Source organism: Mustela putorius, unplaced genomic scaffold, assembly GCF_011764305.1.
Source record: "Mustela putorius furo isolate JIRA1106 unplaced genomic scaffold, ASM1176430v1.1 tig00003853_pilon_pilon_pilon, whole genome shotgun sequence".
Lineage (NCBI taxonomy): Eukaryota > Metazoa > Chordata > Mammalia > Carnivora > Mustelidae > Mustela > Mustela putorius.
The window spans coordinates 15,777,874-15,805,132 of record NW_025422005.1 but is presented as its reverse complement, the minus strand read 5'-3'; the positions used below and the strand labels follow the sequence as shown (position 1 = coordinate 15,805,132).

General features: G+C 59.4%; 1 protein-coding gene and 1 long non-coding RNA gene across 3 annotated transcripts; one reads left to right on the top strand and one right to left on the bottom strand.

Moving 5' to 3' along the window:
- The first annotated feature begins 240 nt into the window (after positions 1–240).
- WNT4 (Wnt family member 4) lies at positions 241–27,259 on the top strand. Of its 2 annotated transcripts, none has more exons than XM_045063930.1 (5): positions 241–554; positions 14,260–14,495; positions 23,233–23,364; positions 23,461–23,603; positions 24,343–27,259. In XM_045063930.1, exons 1-5 carry the CDS (start codon positions 478–480, stop codon positions 24,709–24,711), a joined length of 957 nt encoding a protein of 318 aa, XP_044919865.1. In that variant the 5' UTR covers positions 241–477; the 3' UTR covers positions 24,712–27,259. The 2 variants fall into 2 exon arrangements, with proteins under 2 accessions (XP_044919865.1, XP_044919864.1); XM_045063929.1 differs by having other exon boundaries at positions 243–554; positions 24,244–27,259.
- On the bottom strand, positions 9,305–14,380 carry LOC106004112. Its single transcript, XR_006601683.1, has 3 exons — positions 14,264–14,380; positions 11,549–11,686; positions 9,305–10,652 (listed from the first exon to the last, which is right to left on the bottom strand). It is a non-coding gene; the product is annotated as an uncharacterized LOC106004112 (long non-coding RNA).

The window sequence follows — 27,259 nt, the reverse complement described above, 5'->3', positions numbered from 1 at the left end:
GCGGCGCGCAGCCAGGCGTGCCTGGAGCGGGCTCCGGCCCTGAGTCCTCCCGGGCGCCCGGCCGGGGAGGCCCCCGGAGAAGCCCAGTCCCGCGGGCCAGGGCGGCCGCTGCCGCGGTCGCTCCGGCCCGCCCCCGGGGGGTGTCCCGGGCCGCTGGGCCCGCCCAGGTAACCCCATCCTCGGCCCGCCCCTGGCCCGCCCCCCCGGCCGCCCGCCCGCCCGCCTCCGCCGCCGCCGCTGCCGCCGCCGCCGCATCCCGGCTCTGGGGCGGCGCTGACAGTCTGGTCCGCGCCGGGCAGCGGGCGCAGCAGCGGGCAGGGCTGACGGCAGGCACGGAGGCAGAGCCCCGCCGCGCGCGCCCCGGCCCGCGCCCTGCGCCGTGCCCCAGCCCGCCCGCGGGGCGCCCACCTGCCGCCCCGACGGGAGGCCCCCCGCGGTCGGAGCCGCTGCCCGGGGCCGGGCGCCCGCGGCGGCACCATGAGTCCCCGCTCGTGCCTGCGTTCGCTGCGCCTCCTGGTCTTCGCTGTCTTCTCGGCCGCCGCGAGCAACTGGCTGTAAGTCGGGCCGGGACCCGGCTGGGCCGGGCGGGGCGGGGCGGGGTAGGCCCCGGGGGCAGCCGGCCGGTGCCAGGCGGCGCGGGGCAGCGGGCGCGGGGGCGCCCGGCAGGTGTCTTGGCGGCGGGACGCGAGGCTCGCTCGCCCTCTCCGCTGCCGCCGCCACGGCCCGGGCCTCCCTCTGGGCACCCCTCCTGTCCGGGTGCGGCTCCCAGCCCAGAGGCGTCAGGGGTGGCGGCGGCGTCCGCACCCATAGGCGGACTGGGGCGCCCGAGAGCGCGAGGGGCGCGAGCGCGGGGCGGCGGCCGGGGTGGGGTGCGCGGCTCGGTCCGCACCCCGGGCTCGGCTGACAGGTCGCGGAGGAAGCCCATTACGGGGAAGGACTCTGGCTCATAATAGCAGGTTAATCCCGGGAAGTCCAGGAGCGAGCTCCCCGCGCCGAGCTGCGCGTCGCTGCGGGCTGGGCTGGAGGCGTGCAGGGACCTGTTTCTGCTTGGGGGGCGGGAGCCAGGGATAGAAGGAAGGAAGGGACGAGGACACCCGGCCTCGGAGAGTCCGCGGCGGGCGCTGGCCTTGTTTCCCTGGGGCGGGAAGAAACTCCTCCCAGCACTTGAAGAGGACAACAACCCACCACCTCCCTGTGTCTCACCTAAGGAGAGAGGGGTGGTGACCACCGGTGACCTGTCTGCTTCTCCTTTGCAGGCCCTGGCTCAGGGGACTCCCTGGGAAAGGACAGAAGATTCACTGGGGGTGGGGGGGGTGTCTTAGGTGGAGGGAGGGGGATCCAAAGGGATGAGCTTTGGTGAGTGGAGGAACAGGAAAGCAGGAAGACTCTAAGTCCTTCTTCATCACCCCCATCAGTGAGGGTTCCCCAGGCCCCAGGCTTAACCCTGGCCCCAGTCCCTTCTGCCCAGAGCTCTGCCCCCATCCGCTGTGGGCAGCCAGTGGGGAGCCAAGCTCCAATATTGATCTGAAAAGCATGAGGTGGGAAGGGGGATAGCCAACAGTGTAGCTGGGGTTTCCATGGAGACAGCAGGAGAGGAAAAAATTCTCTCTGCATCAAGACTAAAGAACAAATATCTCCCATGAAATTGCCCTGAGTGTCCAATGGCTGTTGCTATGAGCTCACTGTGGCCAGCCGGGTCCCTGCAGGCTGGAAGGAGTGTGTTCCTTGGGGTCAGAGCCCCCCAGGGCTGGGGGGACGGAGGTGATGTAGAACTCTCCCAGCTGTTGGGAGAGCGAGCGACTCCCAGGCAGCCCAAAGTGGCCGTGGAGCTTGTGTTTTTCTTGGAGCCTTAATTTGATTAACACTTCAGGGGCAGTGGCAAAGTGTGCAAAAACCAGGGCACCACCCCTCCCCCCCCCATGACACCCGCAGGCCATCCTTCTGAGCAAGGACGAGGTCACCGAGCTGAGGAAAGGAGCTGATTCGGATTCGGGGTTGGGGGTTGGGGGGGATCTGGGGCTGACCCTTGAAAGCAGGCGTTCAGAGTCAGGGTCTCCAAAGGGAGCGTGAGCATCAGAAAGAGCAAGGATGAGGTGTGACCCCCCAAGCACCATGGGCTACGAAAAGGAGAAAGAAGTGGCAGCTCCAGACTCCAACCCAGGTCTTCAGAGAAGAGAGCAACATCCACAGTGAAACGTCCTTCAAAGGCACCGAGGGTTTGAGCTCCTTTCACAGATGAGGAAACTCAAGCCCCAGGAGGGGAAGCTACTGACCCAAACTCAGAGCGGAGACCTGAACCCAGGTGCTGATTCCCAGACAGTGACATACCCGCTTCCCTGAAGCCGTCCCCAAGTTGAGCCGGTGTGGCCCAGGTGGTATCATCACCCACCCCACATCTAAGCCCAAAATCCCATCCGGAGAGGCAGCCCCAGTTTGGGTCACACCAACCATGGGGAATTCCAACAGATCAGTTCTAGGGCTTGCATCGCCGTTTGGGGCCGTGGTGAGGAGGGGCGGCCCCGGAGGGAGAAGAGAGGTTGGCAAACCTGTTCTCTGCAGTGGTGATGGTTCAGGTTGCCACGAAGCAGGACTCTGGGTGACCCCGCTCACTTCTGCTCCACCCCAGGCTCCGAACCAAGGGTCTCTGCACAGCCCGAGACAGGAAGAATGAGGGGCTTCCCGGGACCCCTACCAAACCAGAGAGACAGTGATGGAGAAGCAATCTCTGGGCACACTCCAAGACCGGATCATTTGCCTTATAATTAGCAGCCTTCATCCCTGGGACAGGGACTGAGCCGGCTCAGAGGGAACTAAGCATCACAGCCTGGCCTTTAAGGACCTTGGGGTCTGGATAAAAAGCAAAACAAAACCACAGATGGGTGGGACAGTGTGCAAGCTACCGCCATCAGAGGAAGGGTTCAGTGTGAGCCAGAGCAGTCACAGAGGGGACTTGGCCTAAAGGTGGCAGAATCATGACAAGAATAGTCATCATTATAATAACTCCCACTGTACTCTCTAAATAAATCATCTGAATCCCCGTCCACAGATGGGAAGATGGGGGAATCACGAAGGTCATCACCCAAAGTCACCTAGCTAGTAAACGGCAGGGGCGTCTGACCCAAAAGCTGCCTCTAGAAGGAAAAGCTTTGGGCAGGCAGATGTCCATCCCGGCATGGTAGCGGGCATTACCTTTTCCCGCGTGAGTCACCATGGAGGTCTGGCCCTGAGAGGATGGCGGGCAGTGTTCTCAGCGGGGGCGTGCCTGGGTGTCCATCCCCATTCCAGTACCTGCCGTTAGACTTCAGTCCAGGGTCAGCCGGCTGGCCGGTTGCAGGAGACGGTGCTGTCTGTTGTCTCAGAAGGGCGGGTGGCCTGGCGGGAAGGCCAGGTGCCCCGCTGCGTGCAGCTGTTGGGCAGGACGGAGCCTAGAGCTGGGAGGGCTCCACAGCCTGAGGCCTGGGCAAGCCCAGAGAAGCTGGAAGCTGTTGATTAGACTTGTGTCTGGCACCCCGGGCGAGCTGACAGCTTGCGGCAGCTCCTACCGCCGACGGGGGGATGGATGCATGAGAACAGTCCGTCGGTGGAAGGCCCGGCTCTGCCACAGCTGGCCTCAGAAATAACCCCGAACATTTCCTCCGACACAGGTTGTGCTGGGAGTTGAGAGGCTGGGGTTCCAGTCGCTGCTCTGTCCCCCGCCCCAGGCTGGCTGGTTCTGGATGAGCCTCTCTGGCCCCCTGGGCCCCAGCCTCAGCATGTTTCTCTGGACTCCCAGTGGAAGTACCAGGGAGAGTCAGGGAATAGATCAGCTAGGGTTTCATGACTGTCGATTTCCTGAAGGAAGGCAGCAGTGCGCTGGGCCAGGGCCCCAGCAGAGACCCCCGATGAGGGTGAGGTAGTCTCCAAGAGAGCCCGCAGTTCTATCCCTGGTCTATCCCTGACTGGCTGAGTGACCACGGACAGGTTCCTTAACCTCTCTGAGCCTCGGGTTCTTCCTCTGTTTAAGTGGCGCCCACCCCTGGGCAGTTGGGAGGCAAGCGTGAACACACACATAGAGCGGCCCAGTGCCCTGCCAGGCACGCCGTTGGAAGTGGCCCCCATGGCTGCCACTGGAAACTGAGGGTCGCTGTTGCGGTGATGGGGAAACCACGTCCTTGTTTACAGGGATGACCGAGAGAACGGGCCTTCAGGGCGCTGCTCCCAAGCCCTGTGTACCCCAAACCGTTCTGTGGGGATCCTGCACTCTCCCACAGGCCACCTCCCTGCTCTTCAACCAGGGCCCCTGCCCGGGCCTCAGAGAGCCAGGGACGTCCAGCCCAGCAGATCCTGGTGGCCAGAGAGTGTCGTCTAGACACGCCCTTCAGGGCGGCTTGGTGGCATCTCACCTTCACTGGATCTTACTCCCCACAGGTGTGCGTCTCCGGCCCCAGCTCCTGTGTGCCTATGTGCCCAGCAACGGGGTGGAGGGAGTGACCCCCTTGACCGTGGGCACAGTGAGGCCTGGCACTCTGGGTACAATTCACTGAGCCAGGGATGGGCAGAGCCTGCCCAGATGTGCAGTGTTGGGCCCCACAGGTAAAGGTGTGGCCCATCTCCCCCAGGAAGTGTCCCCCAACCTCCAACTGCAAAGGGTCCCTTCCTCTCTTCTAAAGAGTAAACCCCACTTCTTGGAGTTTCTCCCCTTGCTCTGGGCATCAGACCAGTCACCAACACGTCCCTTCGTAGTTGGCACCAGGATCTCCTGAACAGCTCCATTGATATTTGGGGCCCTTCCTGCGCATTGCAGAATGTTCCGCAGCATCCGGCCTCTACCTGTCAGATGCTGAGCTCGCCCGGGTGCTCTAGACAGAGCCAAGCGTCCCCTGTGGGGAAAGATTACCTCTCGTTGAGAGTCAGGTTTACGAAGCACTTTGACACTCATGACCCTATTAGAACCCCATAACCTCTCCCTGCTTTTGGAGGAGTCTGTATTCTTTGCAGCCCCATTTCAGAGACCCAGAGGTGCGGTGACTCCCCCAAGGACATTATGCAAATCAGAAGCAGAACTTGAACTTGACTTGCTCTCACATGTCCCTATCTCCTGGTGCTTATTCCCCCGCCTAGAAGACTGTTTCATATTATATATAACCATGGTCCAATAGCATGGCTCGTACTTCCATGAGGTTATAAACACCTGAAAGCCAAGGTTGTGGCCCGGATGGCTCTCAGAGTCCCTGTGCCCGCTTGGGTCTGACAGATCCAGTGGTCAGTCAGTACCTGATGGCAAAAGGAGAGAAGGGATTGTTCACTCTAGAGGGCTTTAAGTTTTTGCCAAAAGGTGCCCCATCTTCAAGATCTCAGGTAGAAGAGAAGCTTCACTCTACAACCCATGAGTCTCAGGTGATGCTAAGAGGGGCAGAAGTGGGTGTCGGGACGTAGGCCTGTCACCCATAGGGCTGCTGCTCTGGAGACCCTCAGCTCCCCTGCCAGGCGCACCCCCTGGAGCCTGGCTAAGCCCTTTCTCCCCCTCACCCTCCGTGGCAGGGCCCTGAGCCCAGGCTCTGCCCGAGGGGTTTACTCAGTGGCGGTAACCACCCAGCTGTCTGCTGTGGCCTGACTTTCTTCCCTCAGCCCTGGATTAGCAGTTGAGCAACGCAGCAAACATCTGACAAGACAGTGTTCCCCAAACCTGTTGAAACTCGCCCAATTCGGGCCCTGTGGGTGCGTTTGCAAAGCTGAGCATTTACGCCAAGCCTCCTTTTCTTGTTCCTCCCTCTGGGAAGAAGGGCTTGGCCTGAGCCAACGGGGCACGGGGTTGGCGGGGGAGCCACGGAAGGGGGTGGCAGCTGCCCACTGTCGGCCCCTCCGGTCACCCCTACTACAGAGGAGCTCAGTGCAGCCGCCGCCCGTTTGTTCAGCAAGCTCAGCTGGAAGGTGAAGCCGGGACCCCACGGTTGCGGTCCAGATGTCCTCACAAGTTGCCAGCTTTTATCTCTGAGTTCCGAACTGCGTCTTCTGTGATTCAGCCAAACCCAGGAGAAGGCTCGCCCCCTGCTGTGACCCCACCGGTTCCCCCCTTTCCCCAGCCAAACCCTCTCCACCTCCCCCATCTCCTGGCAAACTTGAAACCAAACTATGTTCCAAAAGTTCCCCTGACCAAGTGGTGACCCCCGCCGCCGTGGAGGGGACCTGGTCTGAGCTGCGAGGGGAGGAAGGTGGGGAGGCGGGACGGATGTGATCAGAGTGGGAAGGAGCCTTCCTACAGCCAGCCGCTCACAGCCCACAAGGGCAATCTGGAGAGGCCCCTTAGAAGCAATGGGAAATTTCCAGGGAAACTCCAGGGGCCTCTTCTGCGGCGACTCCTGGATGGTCTTTTCAGGCCCTCTTTCTCCCTCTGTTTGCACACAGGACCTATCAGGGCAGGGTTGGGTTCCAAGAATCCTTCCCCGAGGGCTGGCAATACGGAGGTACTGCTCTTGAGTCAGGGAGGCCCAGAAGTCCTGGCACCCCAGGCACAGAGGACCAAGTCAAGGCCTTCAGAGTTCAGAGGGTCTCTGGAGATTATCTGTTCAACCCCTTCCAGCGACACTGAAACTCTAAGCAGGGCCATGCCTGCTCAGCCCCTTTCAGTCCTGTCAAGTGCTCGGCCAGGCACCGTGCTAGGGACGTGGGGTCACACAGCACATTCGTGCTAGAGCTGGAACTCCAGGCTAGGTCTCCTGGCCGTCATTCCAGAACTTTCCCTGCAGCCCCACACCCTCACCAGTCATCCTCTGTGGGAGGTTATGAGCAATGGAGCAAGGAAGGAACCAAAGTTGTCCTTGCTGCCTCGTTGGGATAAGGGTGACGGTTTGACCACAGGCTCATCCGGGATGGGGCCCTCAGAAGGGATCCACCAAAGCCAAGGAACTCACTGGAAGCCTGGAGCCACCAGAGCCTGAGCCCCACTCTAGGAAGCCAGCGCCCAACCTGGACAGCTCAGCTGGGGATTTAGCCGCTCCTCCTGGCTCCTGCCCCGTGGGCTCCCGCAGCCGGGCTAGCGAGGACCGTTCAGTGGTTCAGTGGCTCTGGGGACAAGATCTAGGTGGGTCTTTGCAAGGGAGAAGCTCTCCATGGCCAAATGAGGGGGCAAGGCAAGGTCAGGAAGAGCCCGAAATTTGACACCCACTCACCCCCACCATCATACCTGCCCCACGGAGAGAAGGGAAAGTCTCACGTCTAGGCACAGCTCTGGGGCCATCCGGGCTCAGGTCTGAGTGCCTACGTCCTGGGCCTGAGTCAGTCACCCACTGCCCAGGAACACATACTGTGAGATGGGAGAGGGGCCCCCACACAGGAAGAGGGGGCACGGAGCCCTCGGGAATGACATGGAGGGAGCTGGGGCACCAGAGTGCAGGAAGTAATGGAAACTGGAAGCAAAAGGATTTTTAAAATTGGGTTGCAAGGACTTCTGAAGATCAGGAGCAAAAGAACTAGGGATGCCAGGAGACAGGGAGAAGGGGAAAGAGTGGCCTGAGCTACAGGAGTGGGGGCTTGAGCTCCAGAAAAGGTCTTCATTCCCCTGAACTGAGGAAAGGTCCTTGGGACCTGAGCCAAGCATCGAGGACTCCAGAGTCCTGCCGGGGCTGCGGAGAAGATAGAGGGGAACCGCCCCCAGCACCCCACAACCACCGTGTCTCCGAGGCCGGCCCCTCCTCCCCGGCTGCCCCTCCTGGGGTCCCAGGCCAGTGGCAGCCACTCCTTCCATGGGCCCAGAGGTTGCTGAGACCATGGGCCCGCATACCATCGAGGCAGCCCTGCAGCCACTGAGACACCTCCCTCCCGAGTACCCCTTGCTCCTGAGAGCAGGGTGGACGCCTTTGCAGTGGCCCAGGGACTACAGCAGGACTCAGCAGTAGAAGAATGAAGCCACCTTCCTCAAATCACGGTCATTGTCAAAACGTCAGGCCCTGGGTACCTGGGGCCATCTCCGGGCCCTGATCTGCAAGCCTGGGCGTAGGAGCCAGAATGACCTGATGGGCTGCGTGGCCTTGAACACATGCCTCCCGGAATCTGAATCACGGAGGGGGTGCCACGCTCCTGGCCAAGCCCACAGCTGCACCAAGGATGTGTTCACACGGGTGACTGCTGTCTAAGAGGTGCAGGCGGCAGGGACATCCAGTCCCTCCTGCCTAGTCAGCCTCGTCCTGCAAAGGGCTTCCAAGTTCCCCGGGCACAGCAAGCCTGTTCTGGGCCCCCCTGTCCCAGCCTCTGATTCCCTAACAGCACCTTATCCCCCATCCCACCTCTCGGACTTCTGGTCCCTGGAGGGTCCGTCCAAGGGGCCAAGTCGCTGGCACACGTCCCTTAGCTCTGCAGGCTCCGTCAGGAGATTCCGTCCAAGCTCTGCAGTCGGGATGGGGACTGAAGTGACCCCCCTTTCCTAGTGGAAGCATGTCCTTCCCTCAGACAGGCGAACCCAGGTCTAGGGGCATGGAGGGAGCTGAGCCAAAGAAGATCAATGAGCAGGATGGATCTGCAGTCCAGCAGGGGGCCCAGCTCAAGGGACTGGGAAGGGGCTTCCAGGCAGTAGTCCTGATGAGGACAGCGATGGCCATCTGACCACATAACATAATAAGGTTGCCGACAGGGGAGCAGTGTCTGCTGTGTGAACGCTTAATCCGCTGAAGCCTCCTGAGGAGAGACCGATTATTCTCCCCATTCTACAGAGGAAGACCCTGAGGCTCATAGATGCTCACTGACTTGCCTCCAGGAACACAGCCAGGATTCTGACCGCCATCTCTCTTGCACAGTGCGCCACCCTGCGGGCCGTGCGGAAGGATAGGTCTCCAGGACAGGGCCACGTTGGGGAGCGGGCAGCCTGATTCGGAGACCACGCATGCAGAAGCATCCGAAGGCCCAAGGAGAGTTGAGGGGTGTGGTGACGACCTGAAGAAGCGGGCACTGGCCACCCCCAGGGAGAACGCGGTCCTGGGTGGGGTTTGTGGCACACGTGCCTTCGCCCGGCCTGTCACCCCAGGAGGCTCGCCGTTGGGCAGCCGCTGCGGCTCCTTCCGGCTCCTCCTCCCGCCTGCTTGGCCTCCTTCCTCCCGGGTGTCCCAGGCACTGCCACTCCTGAGGAGGCTCTAAATGTGGCCCGGGCAGGCAGGGAGGCCAGAGGGAGGGGGCAGAGAGGCCTGGGCTGGCGTCCCAGCCCCCACCTGGACACCCGCAGGGCCAGGACCCACGACACTGATCTGCTTGGCCTCCCAAACACCCCAGCTATTTCCCGTCCCCTCTCCTCTGGACGCGCAGAGTGAGAGCTGGAGAGCAGTCAGAGAAGTGCGGATTTTCCTCTAGGAATTTGTATATTTTTTTTAAAAAGCAAGCAAACCTGGAAAAGCTTGGGACAAGCCCAGCTAATTTTAGTTTCTAATGAAAACAGCAGGTGGCTGAGAGGATCTGATCTCCCTGGCAGGGCCAGGGCCCTCCAGCCTTGCAAGGCTGCGGCACGGGCCGGCGGGGATGGCCTCCTGGGAGAAGCCTGCAGGACCTGCAGCCCCCCGGGTGAGGAGATGGGGGCACAAGCTGGCTGGCAGTGGCAGCCGGGGTGGCCTGGGCTGCTAGGGTAACCTGATCGATGGCAGGGCTGCAGTGAGAGTCCTGGGCGGCTGGGGCAGCAGGTGGCAGATTGCTAAAGCCTGGACTCAGCAGTGGCAGGAAGAAGCCTAAATTGGGGCAAGGCAACCCGAACGAGAGAAGAGGCAGAGATGGTTGAGGCCCTCCACAGGCCTGGCTCTCCAGCTCTCCAGAAATGGCTTGTGCAGCCAACATCCGAGCCCGGCCCAGCTCCAGGGTCATCGAGGGGCACACAGGTCTCTAGGGGAAAGGCTGAGCCGCCTTAGGATGCAGGGAAGGGAATCCTGAGGCCCCCAGGACCAGTTGTGCCTGACCCCTGACCCTCTCCAAGCCCACTGCAGGCGGGAGGCAAAGGCAGCTCCCAACATACTCCCTCACCCCTGCCCTTCCCTACCCTGAGTACTCTGCCAGTAGGTGACAGAGGGGGACAGAGCCGTCCGTCACACCGCAGGCATTGACTGAACTCCTTCTGTGTGCCTCGCCTGTGCCGGACAAAGAGGAGGCCATGGGCTGGACAAACACTGAAGGTAGTGTCAGCCCCCCAGCCGTCAGACAGGGCAGACTCACAACTGAGATACAGGGGAGACAGAGCTCCGTGTCACTCACTGGCTGTGTGACTTTGGGTGAGACCCTCCACCTCTCTGGGCCTCAGTTTGCTCCTCTGTAACATGAGGCTAGGCACCCAAACCCAAACCAGATACCCAGACAAGCAGCGCAGGCAAGGGCTTGGGGTTCTAGGTCTGTCCACCCCATTCCCAGCTGCATGTCCGGTCGCACCTGCCAGCCCTTCCGGGGCGAGACCAGGGATCTGACAGAATCGGGTGGGGTGGAGCTGTGCCTCCTGTGGCATGGAAGGGGACAGCTGTTGAGCCAGATGAAGGCAGGGGCCGGGGGGGTGGCTCGGGTGCCGGCCATGGGGCAGGCACGCTCCTCAGCGGAAGAGGGTTCTCGGCTTCTTCCTGGAAGCTGTCTTGGTGACTCACGGCCATGGCAGCCCACAGCTCCCCTACAGCCCTGTAACTGTGATTTCAGGCCGCCTCCCCTTGCAGAGTCCGGACCTAGGAGAGAGCGGTGGGCAGTTCCTGGGGTGGACTTCATTTCTCACTCATCGATAGGGGCTCCGTCTACCAGCCCGGCTGGGCCCCCCCCCCAAGGCCGTTGAGGCTTGGACAGCTCCCCTTCCCGGTCTGTAGATGGAGGACTGCCCCTCAGACAGTGAGAAAGGCCACACAGACCCGCCAGGTTATGGTCCCCATGAAAACAGGCTCCGAGTAGGCAGGGACTTGCCCAAGGTCACACTGTGGGCTGGTGGCTCAGCCAGGCCTCCCCAGCCTGCTTCCCCTGCCCTTGAATACCTCCCTTCACCAGGAGCCAGGAGCCCGTATAGCCTGACCTGGCCCCTTGGCAGGACGCAGAGGGGACAGGGGCTGAGATGGGTACAGGCCAGCTCTGTACCCCCGTATCGCTCAGGGAAGAGGGGCCACCATCCTTATCCAAGAGGTCAGGCCTGGGCCTGAGCATGGAAGGATCCAACTTGAGGCCCAACTCCTTGTCCCCTCACTCACGGCCTCCCAAGTATGGACCTGGCCCCTGGCCAGTCGCTGGGCTCTTGGCGCCCCCTGCAGGCCAAGAGCACCAGGCGGGACTAGCTCCACAGGGGGGGCCGCCCTTTCTTCAGCTGGCCCAGGCAGGAGGAGCACCCCATACAGGGCTGAAGAGCCAAGTTTGCCCCCTTCCTGTCCAGATGCAGTCTCCCTGCGCCCCTCAACCATCTTCCCACCTTTGTCTCCCCCCTGGGAGGCTCAGGCTTCTTCCCCGACCCTACCAGTCTCTGTGCCTCCCCTAGAGGGGACATGGTAGAGAAGACGGGGAGGTCTCCCAGGAGGCAAGGAATTTGGGGAGAGGAAGGGAAGGTTGGACTGCCTCAGCCCAAGACCACCTACCTCCTACTCACCTGTGCTGCCAGGGAAGGGGGGGCTCCTCCTGGTCACACCTGCCGTGTGCCCGGCTCAGAGCCAGCTGCCTCAGCCACGTGGAATTGCTTTCTCTCGCGGCGGCGCTCTGGGAGAGGATCCATGCTCGCAAGCGACTTCTAGATAAAGAAAGCTAGACTCAGGCCCCACAAATGGGGTGTTGGGGGAGGGGAGCTGATGCCACCGGGAGGAGGAACAGGGGTCCCAGAATCACATCTCTCTCGGGGGTAGAAGGAGGCATCACGGGTGGTTAGCCAAGAGCTTCCCCTAAAGTGCCATCCAGGACCAGCCTGGCTTCCCAGCTGCCCCTGGGGACGTGCGAAAAGCCCAGGTGCCCACCCAGCCCCACCTGGAGGGAGACCCAGGCCCCTGCGTTTTCATCAAACCCCGCACATTGGCCCCGTCAGATCTGAGCGCCATTCTTCTGGTCCAGCCCACATGTCTACAAACAGAATCCATCCGCCGCTCAAACACGCCCCAGTGGGGAGGGAAGCCCCACTACCAGCGGGCAGACCACGGGCTGCACCTTGACCAGCACCCTGAGGTTGAGCAAACCCAGCTCCCAGCAGCTTCTGCCCATAGAGCTCAGGTCTAGTCCTCAAGCCGCTTAAAACAATGTTGGGTCGGGGTGCCTGGGTGGCTCAATGGGTTAAAGCCTCTGCCTTCTGCTCAGGTCATGATCCCAGGGTCCTGGGATCGAGCCCCATGTCGGGCTCTCTGCTCCGCAAGGAGCCTGCTTCCTCCCCTCTCTCTCTCTGCCTGCCTCTCTGCCTACTTGTGATTTCTCTCTCTGTCAAATGGATAAAATCTTTAAAAAAAAAAAAACGTTGGGTCTAGCACAGGCTGTGAAACCAGGCAAAACCAGGTTCAAGTCCTGGCTCCACCTAGCTGAATGACCTTGGGCACAAGGCAAGCTACTTAATCTGTCTGTTCTTCAGTGTCCTCCTCAGTAAAATAGGAGTCCATTGCCTCGCTGAGGGGATAAATGCAATAATGTAAGTAAAGTGCTTAGCCTGGTCCGCAGTTCCATCAAAGTGAGTGATGCTTAGGATCATCATCATTAAAATGCGCCGTATCTTGTGGGGCTTTCTGAGAACTTCTCTCTTTGTTCTCCATTCATTCGTTTCATTCAGCGAACAAATGGCCAGTTCCTGCCCCCCTGCCTCGGACCCCTGGTCAGAACGTCTTTCACACACGGGACCCCTTTTGCTCTGATAACAGTTCCGTGACTTAGCCAGAACCAGGGGTAACCTCCCTATGTTACAGATGAGAAAACCAAGTCCCGGAGGGTGGTGGCCTTCCTCTTTGGACAAGAAATTCGTGCAGCTTACCTTATAGGAGCAACAGCATCTCTACCCCCTACTCCGGAAAGCTCCCCCCGTCCCAGTCCAGGGTTGTTAGCCAAGTTATGGGGAAGGAGGGGTTAGGAGGAGGGGAGAGGCTGGTTCACTATAGAGAACGGGACAGCTGGATACTTGCTCTCTTTGGCCAAGGATGCTAGTGAGGGGGGGACAGGCTGAGGGCCTGTGGTTAGAACCCAGTCGTAGGCTTGCTGGACCTGGCCTTCAATCTAGATCTGCCCTCACAAGTCAGGTGACCCTTCACCTATCCGAGACATAGCTGGCACTTAGTAGGTATTCAGCTAATGCATATCTCTTTCCCTTGATGGGGACGGCTCCTTCCTGACAGGGCCTTTCCCCAGCTCTGCTCCCCTCCTGCTGAGCATTCTTGCATCTTGCTTCCCGCTCCCTTGCGTTCTAGCCCAGGCCACACAGGGTCTGTCCTCACACGCGGCAGAGCCTGGCCCTCAACCCACCAGGGAGGACAGGCAGGAGGAAGGCCCATGGGGCTTGAAGGGGTTCACAGCTCAGCTTTGGCACTTGCTGTCTGTGTCACCCTCTTAGCCTTCATGCTGGAATCTGTAAAATGGGCATAATAATTACCACCTCATAGACTGGGGGCGAGGATGCAGCAGGAAGCAGTGACGGCCACTGTGCGTGGCACATAGTGGGTGTTCAATGAACAGCTGTGGTCTCTCCTGTCCAGAGCCCCCTGCTCCCCGTAGGCCTGGTCCCAGAGCCCTCGGACGTGCATTACCTAGCTTGTGGTCCTTGTCATAACCCCGTGAGGTGGAACCAGCATTGGTGCCCCATCTCCGGGCTGTTAAAAACTCAAGGGGATGAGGGAAGAGCATAGCACAGTGTTTTTTAAGCCCTCCTCCCCGGCCACCATCCCTGTGCTAGTACCCGGCTGCAGCCCTGATGCTGGCCTCCATCTGGTACCCGAGAATGCTGCCGGCCATGGCTTGGGCTGGGCTTAGGTGGCCAGGATCCTTGCCTGGAGGTGGGGAGAGAGAGACATACCAGGGGAGTGGTCTCAGCCTCAAGGCCAGAGGGACATAACAGGGTCAGAGCCCCAGGGTCATGCTGGGGTGGAGGTTCTGTTGGTGTCCCTCCTGGTGCCTAGCCTGCTTTGGTGGAGGCAGAGGCTTTCTTACGCAAGAAGCATTCCCTCTTTGGCCCCAAGAGCCAGGCAGGGGAGCCTGTCTCGGGATCCAGAGAGAAGTCACTGCCAGGACCAGTCAGTGGGATGAGTTGGTTCCCGGAGACCTGGGCTGGGCACAGCCCGGTCCCGGCAGTGGCAAGAGGAGAAGGCGGCCACAGGGCACTCCACCCCACCGCCTCCTCCCCAGGTACCTGGCCAAGCTGTCCTCGGTGGGGAGCATCTCGGAGGAGGAGACATGCGAGAAGCTCAAGGGCCTGATCCAGAGGCAGGTACAGATGTGCAAGCGGAACCTGGAGGTGATGGACTCGGTGCGCCGCGGCGCTCAGCTGGCCATCGAGGAGTGCCAGTACCAGTTCCGGAACCGGCGCTGGAACTGCTCCACGCTCGACTCCCTGCCCGTCTTCGGCAAGGTGGTGACGCAAGGTGAGGGAGGGGCTCGCGGGAGGGGCAGGGGTGGGCAGCTCCCTGGCAGGGGGGACAGGTGCTCGGGAGCCGGCTGTCATTGAGCAAGCTGAACCAGCGCGTGGCTGGAGCCAGGGCATACGTTGCAGGTGGGGACTGGGGTGGGAAGGCCAGCGCGGAGGGTGCTGTTCCTTGTGGGTGCAGGTCTCTCTCTCGTCCATAGTGCTTCAGTCCCCAAGCTGCCATCCCCATTCTACCAAGGAAGAAACCGAGGCTCAGGCAGGGAGAAGGATGGATTGGCCCAGAGCTTCTCAGAGAGTGAACCTGGGGCTCCAGACCTCCCAACCCCATGCTGCTTTGACGTTGACCCCTGGCCTCCTGGGTGGAGGCCATGTGGACAGCCTTACCGTGCCCGGCTCTGAGACCAAGCAAGAGCCGCAACCCGCTTCTGTCCTCCTGGAAGCAGTCAAGGCAAGCCCAGGAGGGGAAGGAGCTTCCACACCCATAGCACAAACTAGGGACCGGACCCCGTTTTAAGTAAATGCGAAGTCCTCTGGCCTTGGAGATGGGCTTCCATATTGCAAATGAAGAAACTGAGGCACATGGAGGTTCAGTAACTTGCCCAAGGTCACAGAACTAGCAAGTGGCAGAGTCGGGGCTGGGGCCCATGCAGGCCAGTTCCAGGGTCCTGCTGTCACCCATAATGAGAAGATGCCGTGATGGGGGGTCAGCCTCAGGAACACGAGGGTAGACTTCTCCCCTGCCAGGGCTGGGTGCTCGGAGAGAGCTTTGCTGAGAAGTTAGGCCCTCCGCTGAGATGAGAAATATGAGAAGGCATTAAGCCAGAGGAAGGTGGGCAGGGCAGAAGGAACGTTCTGTGCAACTGGAAGGCTCCTTGAGAGGTCACTGGGTCAATCTGCTGCCCTCGAGGAAGGGCTGTAAACCAGCTGCCTCTTTTTCTACTTCCTGAGCATGAAACTGACACTCCGGAGCTACTAACCATCCACGGGGCCCTTTGACTCACCAGGCAGCAGGAGGGCATTGCCTGGGCCAACCTTTGTCTTGGCACCTGTGGCCCTGGATAGTCAGGGCTGCTGGGCTCGTGGCAAACCGTTTGGATGTTGTTGGAAACCAACTGTGATCGAAATTTGGAAGCAATTCTCCAGGGAGCTGGCAGAAGCCAAAAAGGCACCATCATGCTTGGCATTACTGAATATTGCTACTCCGGGGAAGCAGCAGAGACCCAGCAAATAGCCTGGTAATGGAGGATCTCCCCGGGACAATGGTGCTACTGCCAGAGCCTGGGGACCACTGTTCGACGAGGCCCAAATACTAGGCTTAAACTGCAGACTCTAAGCACAGGAAGGCCCGTGTTTGGAGTTTTAGGGGCACACATCGTTCCCTGTGCCAGGCCCTGTCACAGCCCCTGTGCCTTTGCACGTGCTGTTGCCTCCACCCTAAATATTCACCCCTCTTTCTCTGCCAGCTCAATGCTTCCCTCCCCCCAGCTTCTCCCTACCTCCTACAACTTGGCAGTTGCTTTTTCCTCTGGGCTCTGAAGCTCTTTGCTCATGCTGGGGTTCGTTTTTTTTTTTTTTTTTTTTCCGGGTTTCTTGGTAATTTCTTGTTTTGATATAATTTCAAACTTACAGGAAATTTACCAAAAAAATTCTTTCACCTGTAGGTGATACATTTCTTTTTGTATTGAGGTATAATTTGTATACAACTTTATATTCTTTTGAAGCATACAGCATAATGACTCCACATTTGCATATATTACAAAATGATCACCACACATAATGACACATCTTTTTTCTTACGATGGGAATTTTTAAGATCTACTTTCTTTGCAAGTTTCACATGTGCAACATGGGACTATCAGCCATAGACCCCATGCTGCACATGACATCCTCATGACCTACTTATTTTGTCACTTAAGTTTGTACCTTTTGACGCCCCTCAGCCATCTCACCCACCTCCTCACCCCCACCGTCGGCCACCCCAGTACGTTCTCTCCGTTATGTATGTTGGTTTTTCCTGTGATGAATTCCCATACTACTCTTGACCTAGATTGACCAACTGTCCACATTTTAACCCATCTGCCTCATCAATTTCTCTCTCCCTCCCCCTTAATACACACACACACACACACATACACACACACACACACACACATGCATGCCTAAACTAGTGCTCACATAACTTTCATTACACCTTTTGCTTTTATTTTTATTTTGAGAGGGAGAGGGAGCGAGTGTGCAGGTGCACAGGGTGGCGGGAAGGGCAGAGGGAGAGGGAAAGAGAGAATCTCAAGCAGACTTCATACCTAGTGCAGAGCCCAATGTGGGGCTTGATCTCACGACCTGAGCTATAATCTAGAGTTGGACGCTTAACTGACTAAGTCACCCAGGCACCCCTCATTACATCTTTTAGACTGAACTGTAATGCCTGTCCCTTCCCCCACTCCCCTATCCCTAAAGCATGAGCCCTTCCCATGGCAAGGTGTTGTCTTATTTACCTGTTTCCCAGTATATGGTAGAGCCTGGCATGGAGGAGACAGTCAATGGATGTCATTCAGGGGGAGCAAGTCAGGGCAAGGACTCAAAGGGGCAAAGAAAGGGAGGCATGGGGTCCACACTGGCCCAAAGCAGGGGGAGAACCCCATGGAGAAGTGCCTTCTTCACTGGTGTCAGCAGCACGAACCAAGGAAGGGCCCACCCTTGGCTCAGCAAGTTTGGGAACACTGAGAATTAACCCTACCAGGCTTGGCTGACACCTGGTCCAGACTAAAGTCTGAGTGGCTTGGTCGAGCATCCAGCCTCCTTGGGGCCAAGTGAGGCACCCACCCACCAGGCCGGAGGCACCAAGCAGACACCAGGCCTGTCTGTGGAGGCAGGGTCTGAGCTCTTTGCGCTCATCCATCTCTTTACTCTTGCATTTGGAAGTGTTAATTTGTCTCCGCTGAGCAAGAGGGACTTGGCCATCAGCAGGTGCTGCTCTCGGAAGGTTCGGGGCTCAGGAGGCAGCTGCGGGAAGGGCAAGGGCAGGGTGACCTTGGGTGAGTGGTGTTATCCCGAGCCACAGCGCACAGGCCCATCACAGAGATGAGCACGTGTGCTTACCTTATAGGGCCCGTCAGGAAGGTCCCATGACACCCTGTGGCAGCACTTAGGGTACGCCCTGACCCAAGAAGAGCCCTTCTCCTCACCAGCTGCTGGCACTGGGGAAAGCCACAACGGCAGCAGCCAGGCTGGGCAGGCCCTTTGCGAGGCCACCAGCTTTTGGGGTGATGGCAAGGGTGAGCTTGGGTTGGTGCCCACATTCATGAGCTGTCTGGCTGGGGTCGTAGTCTCAGACATGGAGGAGGCCCAGGAGACATGTCATCCCTTGGATAAGAAAAGGAACCCCATTCGTTGACAGCCCACTGTGTGCTATCTGGCATCAGATCACCCTCACAACAACTGGATGTGTGGTGGTGTCCCCCACTTTACCACCAAGAAGGGAGGCTCAGCAAGCAGAGGGTGCTGACACACCCACCCAGCTCCAGGACCTGCCAACTCTTAGCTCTGAGATCTCAGACAAGGTCCATCAAGGAGCTCCCAGGGACAGAATGTCTCTGGGATGTGTGGTGGTGTCTCCGAGCCTCAGCATCTTCCCCATAAAGTGGGGACGATCCCAGGACCCACTTCCTAGGATTCCCATCAGCCAGAGATGGTGCCTCTGCCTCCCAGAGCCCCCCAAGGCTGACATTGCCTGAGGTCTCCCAGCCTCCAGCCCTGCACACTAAGACCCCCAGCAGCAGAGGTCACCCTGCTCCTGGCCAACTAAGAGGAGATAGATGTGAGCTTACAGTCACCAATGAGGACAGTGTGTGACTGAGGGCCGAACTGTATGCTCTCGACTAAAAATCTAGGAGAAACTGGAGGCAGCCAAGAATGGGGTCAGGTGGCAGTTCTTGCTGAGCAGGGGTTAAGGACCGGATGTGGGATGTCCTCTGTATGTTTTAGTCACGCTTTGTCCCAGAGCCTAGCGCAGCATCTACACAGATTAGGTAACTGATGAATACGTGTTGATGGGAAGGTGAAGCCCTGTAGAGCCTGGCAGTTTCAAGGTCATGCGCAGGCCATACTGGGTTCCCAGAGCAGGCTGGCCGGAGCATGGCCGGGCGAGCTAGGAAAAGCGGTGCAAACTCTTCTCTTCCCTCCATCTGCGGCAGTGCCGGGACTCTGCGGGCCTCCTCCCATTCCATTCTGTGACCTTGACAGAGGCCTGTCCTGGGAGAGGGTATTTGATGAGCCCTCAGACCCTCCGGCCTCTGGCTGCCATGGTTGGGAGGTGATGCAGTGCACTGGACAAAGCAAGGTGAGGATTCAAACCCAGGACCACCTTCCCGCCCGTGTGTCTAACATCGTCTAGACTCCTTACTGCCTGTAACATCAGACTGGATTTAAGATGTGAAGGCTTTCTGGTCTGAGGCTGTGAATTACCAAAACCTCTGCTCTCACCTTGACCCCCAGTCCTGGCACCATGGTGGGCCCCATGAGGGTGGGAACAGGCCTTCCTTCCGGGTGACCTCCAGAGCCAGTCTTTTGGGGTCTTCAAGTTAGTTCCAGGTAGGCTGGGGTGGGTTCCCAGAGACATTCTGTCCCTGGGAGCTCCTTGAGGACAAACCCACCTCAGTATCCCTGGTGCGGAGCATCGGTCCTGACTCCCAGCGGGCAATCAGCAAATGTCTGGCGAGGGAGCAAGCAAGGCACGTCCCTACCCTAAGGGAGCTCTCAGCCCGAAGGCAAACATGCAGGCAACCACCTGACCCTCAGAGGGTCAGTGCCCTAGGACATCTGTGAGCAGGTGAATAAAATGGCATTAATCACAACGATAATCACAAAATAGGTCTCGAGTGCCCATTATGTGCCAGGGACTAGACTAAGCACATTCTGTACTTCACCTCAGTGGAGTCCCATGGCCGCCTCTTGAGGTCAGTACCATCAGCCCCATTCTGTGGACAAGGAAACTGAAATCACACCCCTAGAAAGTGGCTGAGCGAGGAGCTCGAAGGCCTACGGGCTGAGCATCTAGACCCTTTCCCAGCACTCACCTGTGTCAAGGGCCGCTCTGTGCGCAGCCCTGTGCTGGGTGCTGGGCAGGCAAAGGAGAAGAAGGGGGGCAGGCCGACCCTGGGAGCTTCCAGTCTGGCTGCAAGACACTTAGAAGATGAGACCTGCAGCCGGATTCTGGTCCCAAGGCAGGCAGGCCGGCGAGCACACGGGCAGCCCTGGGAGTCCCAGACGGTGGGCAGGGGGGTGGGCGAAGTGCGGGCCTGGCCTGCCTGGGCAGCGCTCTCTTGCCCTGTTAGAGTGGAGACAATGAGGCTCACAGAGGACAGTCTCGCCACTATTAAGAGTCTTAATGGACTCTTTCCCCTGTCCTACATGGTCTCTTAAATCCCAAGAGACTTCCTAGAGGTGGTTTCAAGGAAAGGTGAGCTTTTGCAGCTAAGAGAAACAACGAAAACTGGAAAGGCAGGCTGGGAGCGTGGAAGGGGAAAGGACCGGGACAGTGTCCTCAGAGACCAGTGCCTGTCTTGCCCCATCTGCTAGGACTCCCGCTGGGTCTGCTTTGGAAACACTGTTATGCTTGAACGGCCCTTTCACCAGGATATCTGCCTGGTGCCCAGGGGATCACGGTGCCCACGGCTTCCTTTCCAGTCCAACTCAGCACCCACGGCTTCTCCTCCCAACTTCCCGCTCAATGTCCTTCCTTCCAACATCTGGGAGAGACGTCGCACATGATGGGCTCAGAAGGCTATGGGCCTGGAGTCAGACAGCCTTCAGTTCCTGTTCCCACTTAGCTGCTGACCAGCTAAGGGACCCTGGACAGGCCACGGAGCCTCACTGCTTCCTCCACAGAGCAGAGCTGGAGAGAGCCGGGTGCTAAGTTGTCGAGAGCCACGGACAGCACATGGAAAGGCCCCGGCACTCAGGAGGCCCTTAGAAAGGGTAGCTACTCCTGGGTCCCCAGGACAACCCTGAGTTCCCAGCCCTGGGCCACCTTTGCACTTTGGGAAAATGGCCCTGAGGTGAGACCCAGAGGGTGCACATTGGAGCCCGGGGAGTAGGAAGAAAGGAGCTGGCTGTCGGTTGTGGCAAATGGCTTTTATGGAAGAGGCAGGAGGTGGCAGAGGCGGCTGGCACCTTCGAGAGTTCTGCCTTACCACCGGCTCTGATGTCCCCGGAGGACAAAGCCAGGTCTGTCCCTGGTGCAGCTAGAACAGGCGAACCTCCGCAGCTCTCTTCCACAACACACGGGGCCTCCCTCTGCTACGCCTGCAGGCGTGCCGCTAGCCCCTTCTATCTCTGCCAGGTGCCCCTAGTGAGCGAGGCTCCAGCCTGGGCACCCAGGCAGAAGGGAGGGACCCAGGAAGGGCCACAGCCCTGGAGTTGAAGGGCTGGACCCAGAGCTGGAAAACACTGCCAGAGCCACTGTTGTGGGCCTTTGGGGGCATGGTGGTATGGCCACATTCTCCGGGCCTTCTGGGGCCTCCTGTGCTGAGCCCAGGCCAACTGCTCAGCATCCCCCAGGGAGGAGCCCACAAAACGGACCAGGCTTTGTCTACAGCACATGATATTCAGGGTGGACCTAAGAAAGCCCTTCTTGGCTTCACACACAGGAGGTGGGAAGAGATGCCCTGCATGTAGACAATGTCAAGGGCGAAAGTTGCCTGAGTTAGAATACCAGTCCCATGATTTACTTTTCCTGGCTCGGTACTGTTGGTCCAGTTGCTTCACCCCTCAGTGCCTCAGTTTCCTCGTCTATAAAACGAGAACTAAGTTCCTACCCCGTTGGGTTGGTGTGCAGAGTATATAAGTGACGTACAGTGCTCAGGCCGTGCCCAGCACAGAGTGAGCGCTCTGCAAGCCTTTGCTCTTGCCATTCACATTTTCCTTCCAGAATCTCTTCCTTCAGGCCCACTCCCAAGCAGAGAAAACCGTAGTGTCCTGTTCCCGAGACCAGGGCAAGGGCAACCTGGAGTCCCAGTAGATGGCCGCTGGTCTGGGGAATAAGGCAAACTCACAGGGAGCCTTGCACACCAGGGCTACCAGCACTCAGGGGACACAGGGGAGATGAGCCCAGGGATCGGGAGGACCAGGGGCTGCCTGAAAGCCCGGAGAAACAGAAGTAAGGACCACACCCAGCCAAGAGCTGGGGCCACCCGATCAGTCCCTATCTCCCGCCTGCCCTTCCCCCCTTAGTCTTTGGGGCAAAGATTTGTGCTTGTTCAGGCCTGGAAATACCAGAAATACCAGAAACTAAAGTCGTCCCTCTTTGGGCAGCCACAGCACAAAACCAACCAACATGATCCTGCTACTAACCTCGATTAACTTGGAGAGGATTCCATCCCAGGCTGTCGAGGCCCGGGCGGCTCCTCCAGCCAAGGCCCCTGATGCTGGCCCAAAATGGCCAAGCCAGGGCAGAGGGAGGGCAGTGGAGAGTAGGTGGGGGGCCGTAGCCCCAGCTCAAGGGCTGACAGGGAACAGGGCGTCCTGAGCCATTGGGGCCCGAGCTGTCCCCCATCCCAGGGCTCGGCTTCTGCTGCCCGTCCACAGACACGGGCACAGAGGAGGTGATTGTTTCCATCTGACCACGGCAACTGCTCCCAGGGGCAGCCGAAAGCACAGGCCTGGGTGTCACAGTGGTAATTGCCAACCACGGGGCCAAACCCTGCCCCCCTCCACTCCTGCGGACAGACACTCCAGCAAGAGACAGGAGGACAGTCACGGGAACACAGAGGCCCTCACAGGGCCTAGAAGAGGAGCAGGGCCTGTCTGGTCACACACCCAGCCAGCCATGTGCACATGCACTACACACACACACACACACACCACCCACAGCCCCAGAAAGAGGCTCCACAGCAGCTACACCCCGAGACACAGTTCCTAGGAGGATAAAAACACCCATTCAGGCAGGGGAGGAGGGCAGGCACCAAAATAGAACCGCCAAGAAGTCACAGCACAGAAGGGGAAGAGCAGGGACAGAGGCGGACAGACCCACGTTTGGGTCCTGGTGTTCTCACTTCCTTGCTGGGTGCCTGGGACCAAATCACATCCCCTCCCCAAACTGGCATTTCACCATCTGTGAAATGGACATAAGTAAGGCTCCCGGCAGCAGAGGACACCCTCTCCTCAGCACTGGTCATGGTTAACAGTGGGGGCTGCTGCCGTGACAACAGACCCTCAGGAAGGTGTCAGGAAGCAACACGACCTCAGCAGAAAAGGGCTGGGCCACGGCGAGATTGCAGGGGACCCCATCAGAGCGCCAGGGGCCAGTTGAGGGGTCAGCAGGAAACGAGCAGAGGTTTCAGAGAAAGCCAGAGCTGGGCTGGCGGCCGGGCTCTGCTCTCCAGCCTTGGTAAGTCAGCTCACCTCCCGAGCCTGTCTTGTCTCCCGTGTGGTGACGCTAACAGCACTCACCTCCCAGAGAGCTTGTGAGAACAGTGTCCCCTGGTAGGTAAGAGCACTGAAGCTGGACTGCGCTGTGTGAGCCCAGAGGAGGGGACTCATCCGAGAGGGAGATAGCGTGGCACTGCGGGGGCGGAGGCAGCGCTGGAGGGCGGCGAGCAACCTGATGGTTGGTCTGGGCGGGACCAGGGCAGCGGCTGGGGGCACCTCCTGGGCTCCCATGGACCACTCCCCTTGACCAAGGAGGGTGCGGGGCAGAGCACTGAGACCCAGCCCTGCCCTCCCTCTGCCTCCCACAGGGACTCGGGAGGCGGCCTTCGTGTACGCCATCTCTTCGGCAGGTGTGGCCTTTGCAGTGACACGGGCGTGCAGCAGTGGGGAGCTGGAGAAGTGTGGCTGTGACCGGACGGTGCATGGGGTCAGCCCGCAGGGTGAGTGTCGGAGGGGGTAAGGGGGCGAGTGGCGGGCAAGGACCTGGGCCCTGCCCGCCACTCACTGCGGCCACGGTGTACCCCCCACCCCCGCAGGCTTCCAGTGGTCAGGATGCTCGGACAACATCGCCTACGGCGTGGCCTTCTCCCAGTCCTTCGTGGACGTGCGGGAGAGAAGTAAGGGGGCGTCGTCCAGCCGCGCCCTCATGAACCTCCACAACAACGAGGCTGGCAGGAAGGTAGTGCAGCACATCCCCTGCCACCATCACCGTCAGGGCAAGGGCAGTCTCTGCAGGACCCCCCCGCCCCGCACACTCCACCGCCCCCGTGCACCACACGGAACACCTGCTCAGGTTCCCACCAGCACCAGCACCCCCCATGGGCCAGCGGGTTAGGGGCGGCGGGTGGGGAAGCGGCCAGGTGGGCAGGGATCACAGAGCAGTATGTGCCCCTGACACGCCCACCCACAAGTCTGTGTCCACACACACACCCTTTCGAAGCAGCAGAGCTAGGATATGAACGTGGTGTCAACACAGACCACGTGCCTCCTCCACACATCCTCCCCACGGCTCCTGGGCAGCTTCGGTGCAGCCGTGCTCTCCCCCATGTTGCCACTGGTCACTCACTGTCCTTTGTAACTAGACCCTCTGAAATGCTTCTCCTCCGTCTGCACCAAGTGCCCCAAGGGCAGGGACAGTGTCTTCAACTGGCCCCCCCGGTGTACAGCAGGTTCTGTTGGATGCACGACAGTCAACCTTTCTCCAATTCTGTGGCACTTCCCCCACTCCCCGGCCCCGCCAGCGGCACCCCCACCGCCGTGGCCCCTCCCCAACCCCTTCCATCTCCTGATGGGCCCTCTCCCCTCCCCGCCCCCTGCAGGCTATCCTGACACACATGCGGGTGGAGTGCAAGTGCCACGGGGTGTCGGGCTCCTGTGAGGTAAAGACGTGCTGGCGAGCCGTGCCGCCCTTCCGCCAGGTGGGCCACGCACTGAAGGAGAAGTTCGACGGCGCCACCGAGGTGGAGCCGCGCCGCGTGGGCTCCTCCAGGGCGCTGGTGCCGCGCAACGCGCAGTTCAAGCCGCACACGGATGAGGACCTGGTGTATTTAGAGCCCAGCCCGGACTTCTGCGAGCAGGACATGCGCAGCGGCGTGCTGGGCACGCGGGGCCGCACGTGCAACAAGACGTCCAAAGCCATCGACGGCTGCGAGCTGCTGTGCTGCGGCCGCGGCTTCCACACGGTGCAGGTGGAGCTGGCCGAGCGCTGCAGCTGCAAGTTCCACTGGTGCTGCTTCGTCAAGTGCCGCCAGTGCCAGCGGCTGGTGGAGCTGCACACGTGCCGGTGACCGCGGCACCCGCACCCACCTTGCAGCCCGGGGAAGGCCGGTAATTTAAAAAGTCCCCCTGCACCTACCCCAAAAGATACTGGTTGTATTTTTTGTTTTGGTTTGGTTTTTGGGTCCTCATGTTATTTATTACTGAAAGCAGGCAGACGGCCCCGAGCGCACCAGCCAGGGCCTCTCTGAAGCCTGGGCCTCTGTGGCTGCTACTGACCAAAGGGACCTTTGCTCATGCCTCTGGCTGTCCACATGTGGCCACTGCTGACCACTCGGGTGCTATCCGTATTTGTTTTCCTACTTGCAGACTTCAGCTGGGTGACAAGGAGTGTCTGCACATGCCGACTTACCCTGCCATCTCGGGAAGGAGGTGGCCCTAAGGCAGGGGGAAACCAGTGCCATCTTGATGGAAGCTGTACCCCTATACACACACCCGGCCCCTGGCAGCTTCGGCCTGGTAGCCCTGTCTCTCAAGTCCCCTGGAAAAGGGCAGGTGCCAGCTCAAGGGCAAAGGGTTCGCTTCAACCCTCCACGAGCAGCTGGAGGTCAGTCAGTCTCTGTGGGAACTTCCAGGCAGGAAGAGCAGGTGAGACAAGGGCCAGAGAAGGCTCCAGTCGTGCCCTGGAGCCCAGCCCACGCAGCCTCCCCATCAAAGAGGGGAAGCTACCGGTCCCTGGTCCTTCCCAGGCACCAGCTGTCATCCTGGATCAGAGGTCCCAGCCGGGCCTCTGCAGGGACACCTCTATGTGTGTCTCCTCACGGTGCCGTTCCTCTGTGAGAGGAAGAATGGAGATCACACACACACAGGAACCAGCCAGTTAAAAAGCCCTTTCCCACCCATTACTTCCCTCACTGAACCACATTTCCTAAGTAAATACTATGTTCTAGGCCCTATCCTGGGCCAGCTCATAGGGTGATCACAATCGTCCTGGGATGTGCAAAGACAAACATGCTTGTGCCCATCTCACAGCATTGGGGACAACACTCAGCCAGGTCCCAGAGCGAGCTGCTGCAGAGGCACAGCCAGAAGAGAGCCCTGAAGCCAAGGAACTGCAGGTCTCCTTGGGTCTGAGCCTTGGGAAGCGGGCACCAGCTAGAGAAGAGGGGCCAGGAGGCAGCAGGAGCCACAGACTATAGGCTGGACCCAGCGGCCACTTGGTTCCAAGCAGCACAACAGGCTCCGAGGGAAGCGGTGGACAGTTAGAGGGCTGATGAAGTGAGGTGTCAGCTGCTGAGGCACCCCTGCCCCCGGGTACCCTGGGCACTGTATAAGAGTCCCCGAGAGAAAGCACCAGCAGCCCGGGCCTGGCCCCAGCCAAACCGGCAGGAGCACAGCCCAAACTTCCATGAGCAGGACACACACACAGCAAGATTTGTCCTGACCTCACTGCTGCTTCTCAAGAGGGCTCCCAACTCCCAGCGGAGCTTGTTGGAGGCCCAGTCTCCAAGCTGCCCCTTTAATGGGGCTCCAAGCTCCTGGTTTGAGATCTTGGGCTCTGGGATCCCCACTAGAGATTCTCAGACCCCAAGTCTTGGATCCAGGGTTCCATGTCTGAATTCAAAGTCCCAGACTGAGAATACGGGCTCTGGTAGAAACTCTCCTCCAGGCCTTGTGGTTTGTGCCTCCTGGTGTTGGCTCCCTCACTAAAAGAGGGTCAACACCGCTTGGCCCCCAGCCAAGCTCTCTGCTCAGTGTCCATCCAAGAAGGCCAAAACCAAGTGAGATGCTGCAGCCACACTGGAATGAGGGGTAATCTTGGGGCGGGCAGGCTCTGATGTGGATGAAAGCTGAGCCCACTAAGTGTCCCCACAGAGGACCAGCTGGGCTCACTGCTCCTCAGGCAGTCTCTGTTCAGCTGTCTGCTCACTGCCAGGGAAAATGCTATCCCTCATTGGCAGAGGCCAGACCCAGACAAAGGAAGCAGGGGAGACCCTCCCCCTCCAGAGTCAGGGCAGAGCCACTCTACTCTACCCCCAAACCCTGTTGCTAAAACCAGGGGACTGGCAGGCCCAGGTTGGATGCTGGTATTAAAGATACTGTCCCTAGGATTAGAAGTAAGAGGGTCTGTGTCTATTCACAGGCTTCACCTCTCCACCTGCCTAGGGGCTCTCTCAAAGCTGCCCAGCCTGGGTTTCTCAAGGGTATAACCTCTGTAAAGCAGACTAGAGTCCAGGAAGCTCTGCCCAGCCCTACTGCTACCACCGCCAGCACCTCAAAGGCCAAAGGGACCCACAACCACAGGAAAATGGAGCTTCCTTGGACACACCTAGCTCCCAACCATCCCAAATAAAGAGGGGAGAACCAGCACATGCCTGATGTAGCCCACCCACTCTGGAAGCTGGCCAGAGGATCCAAGTCCTGCCCGAAACCCTCTCCACTAGTCTCCACAAGACAAGGATGATGTCCTCTGAGACCTAGGGCTGGATAAGCCCCAGCTCTGGATGCTGCTACTCCCTCTGCTGCCCTACCCCATCTTCTAATTTTTATACTAGGCCCCTTGCCATTGTAACAGCCCCATGAAATAGTCTGATGCACGATAAAATGATTATTTCTTTA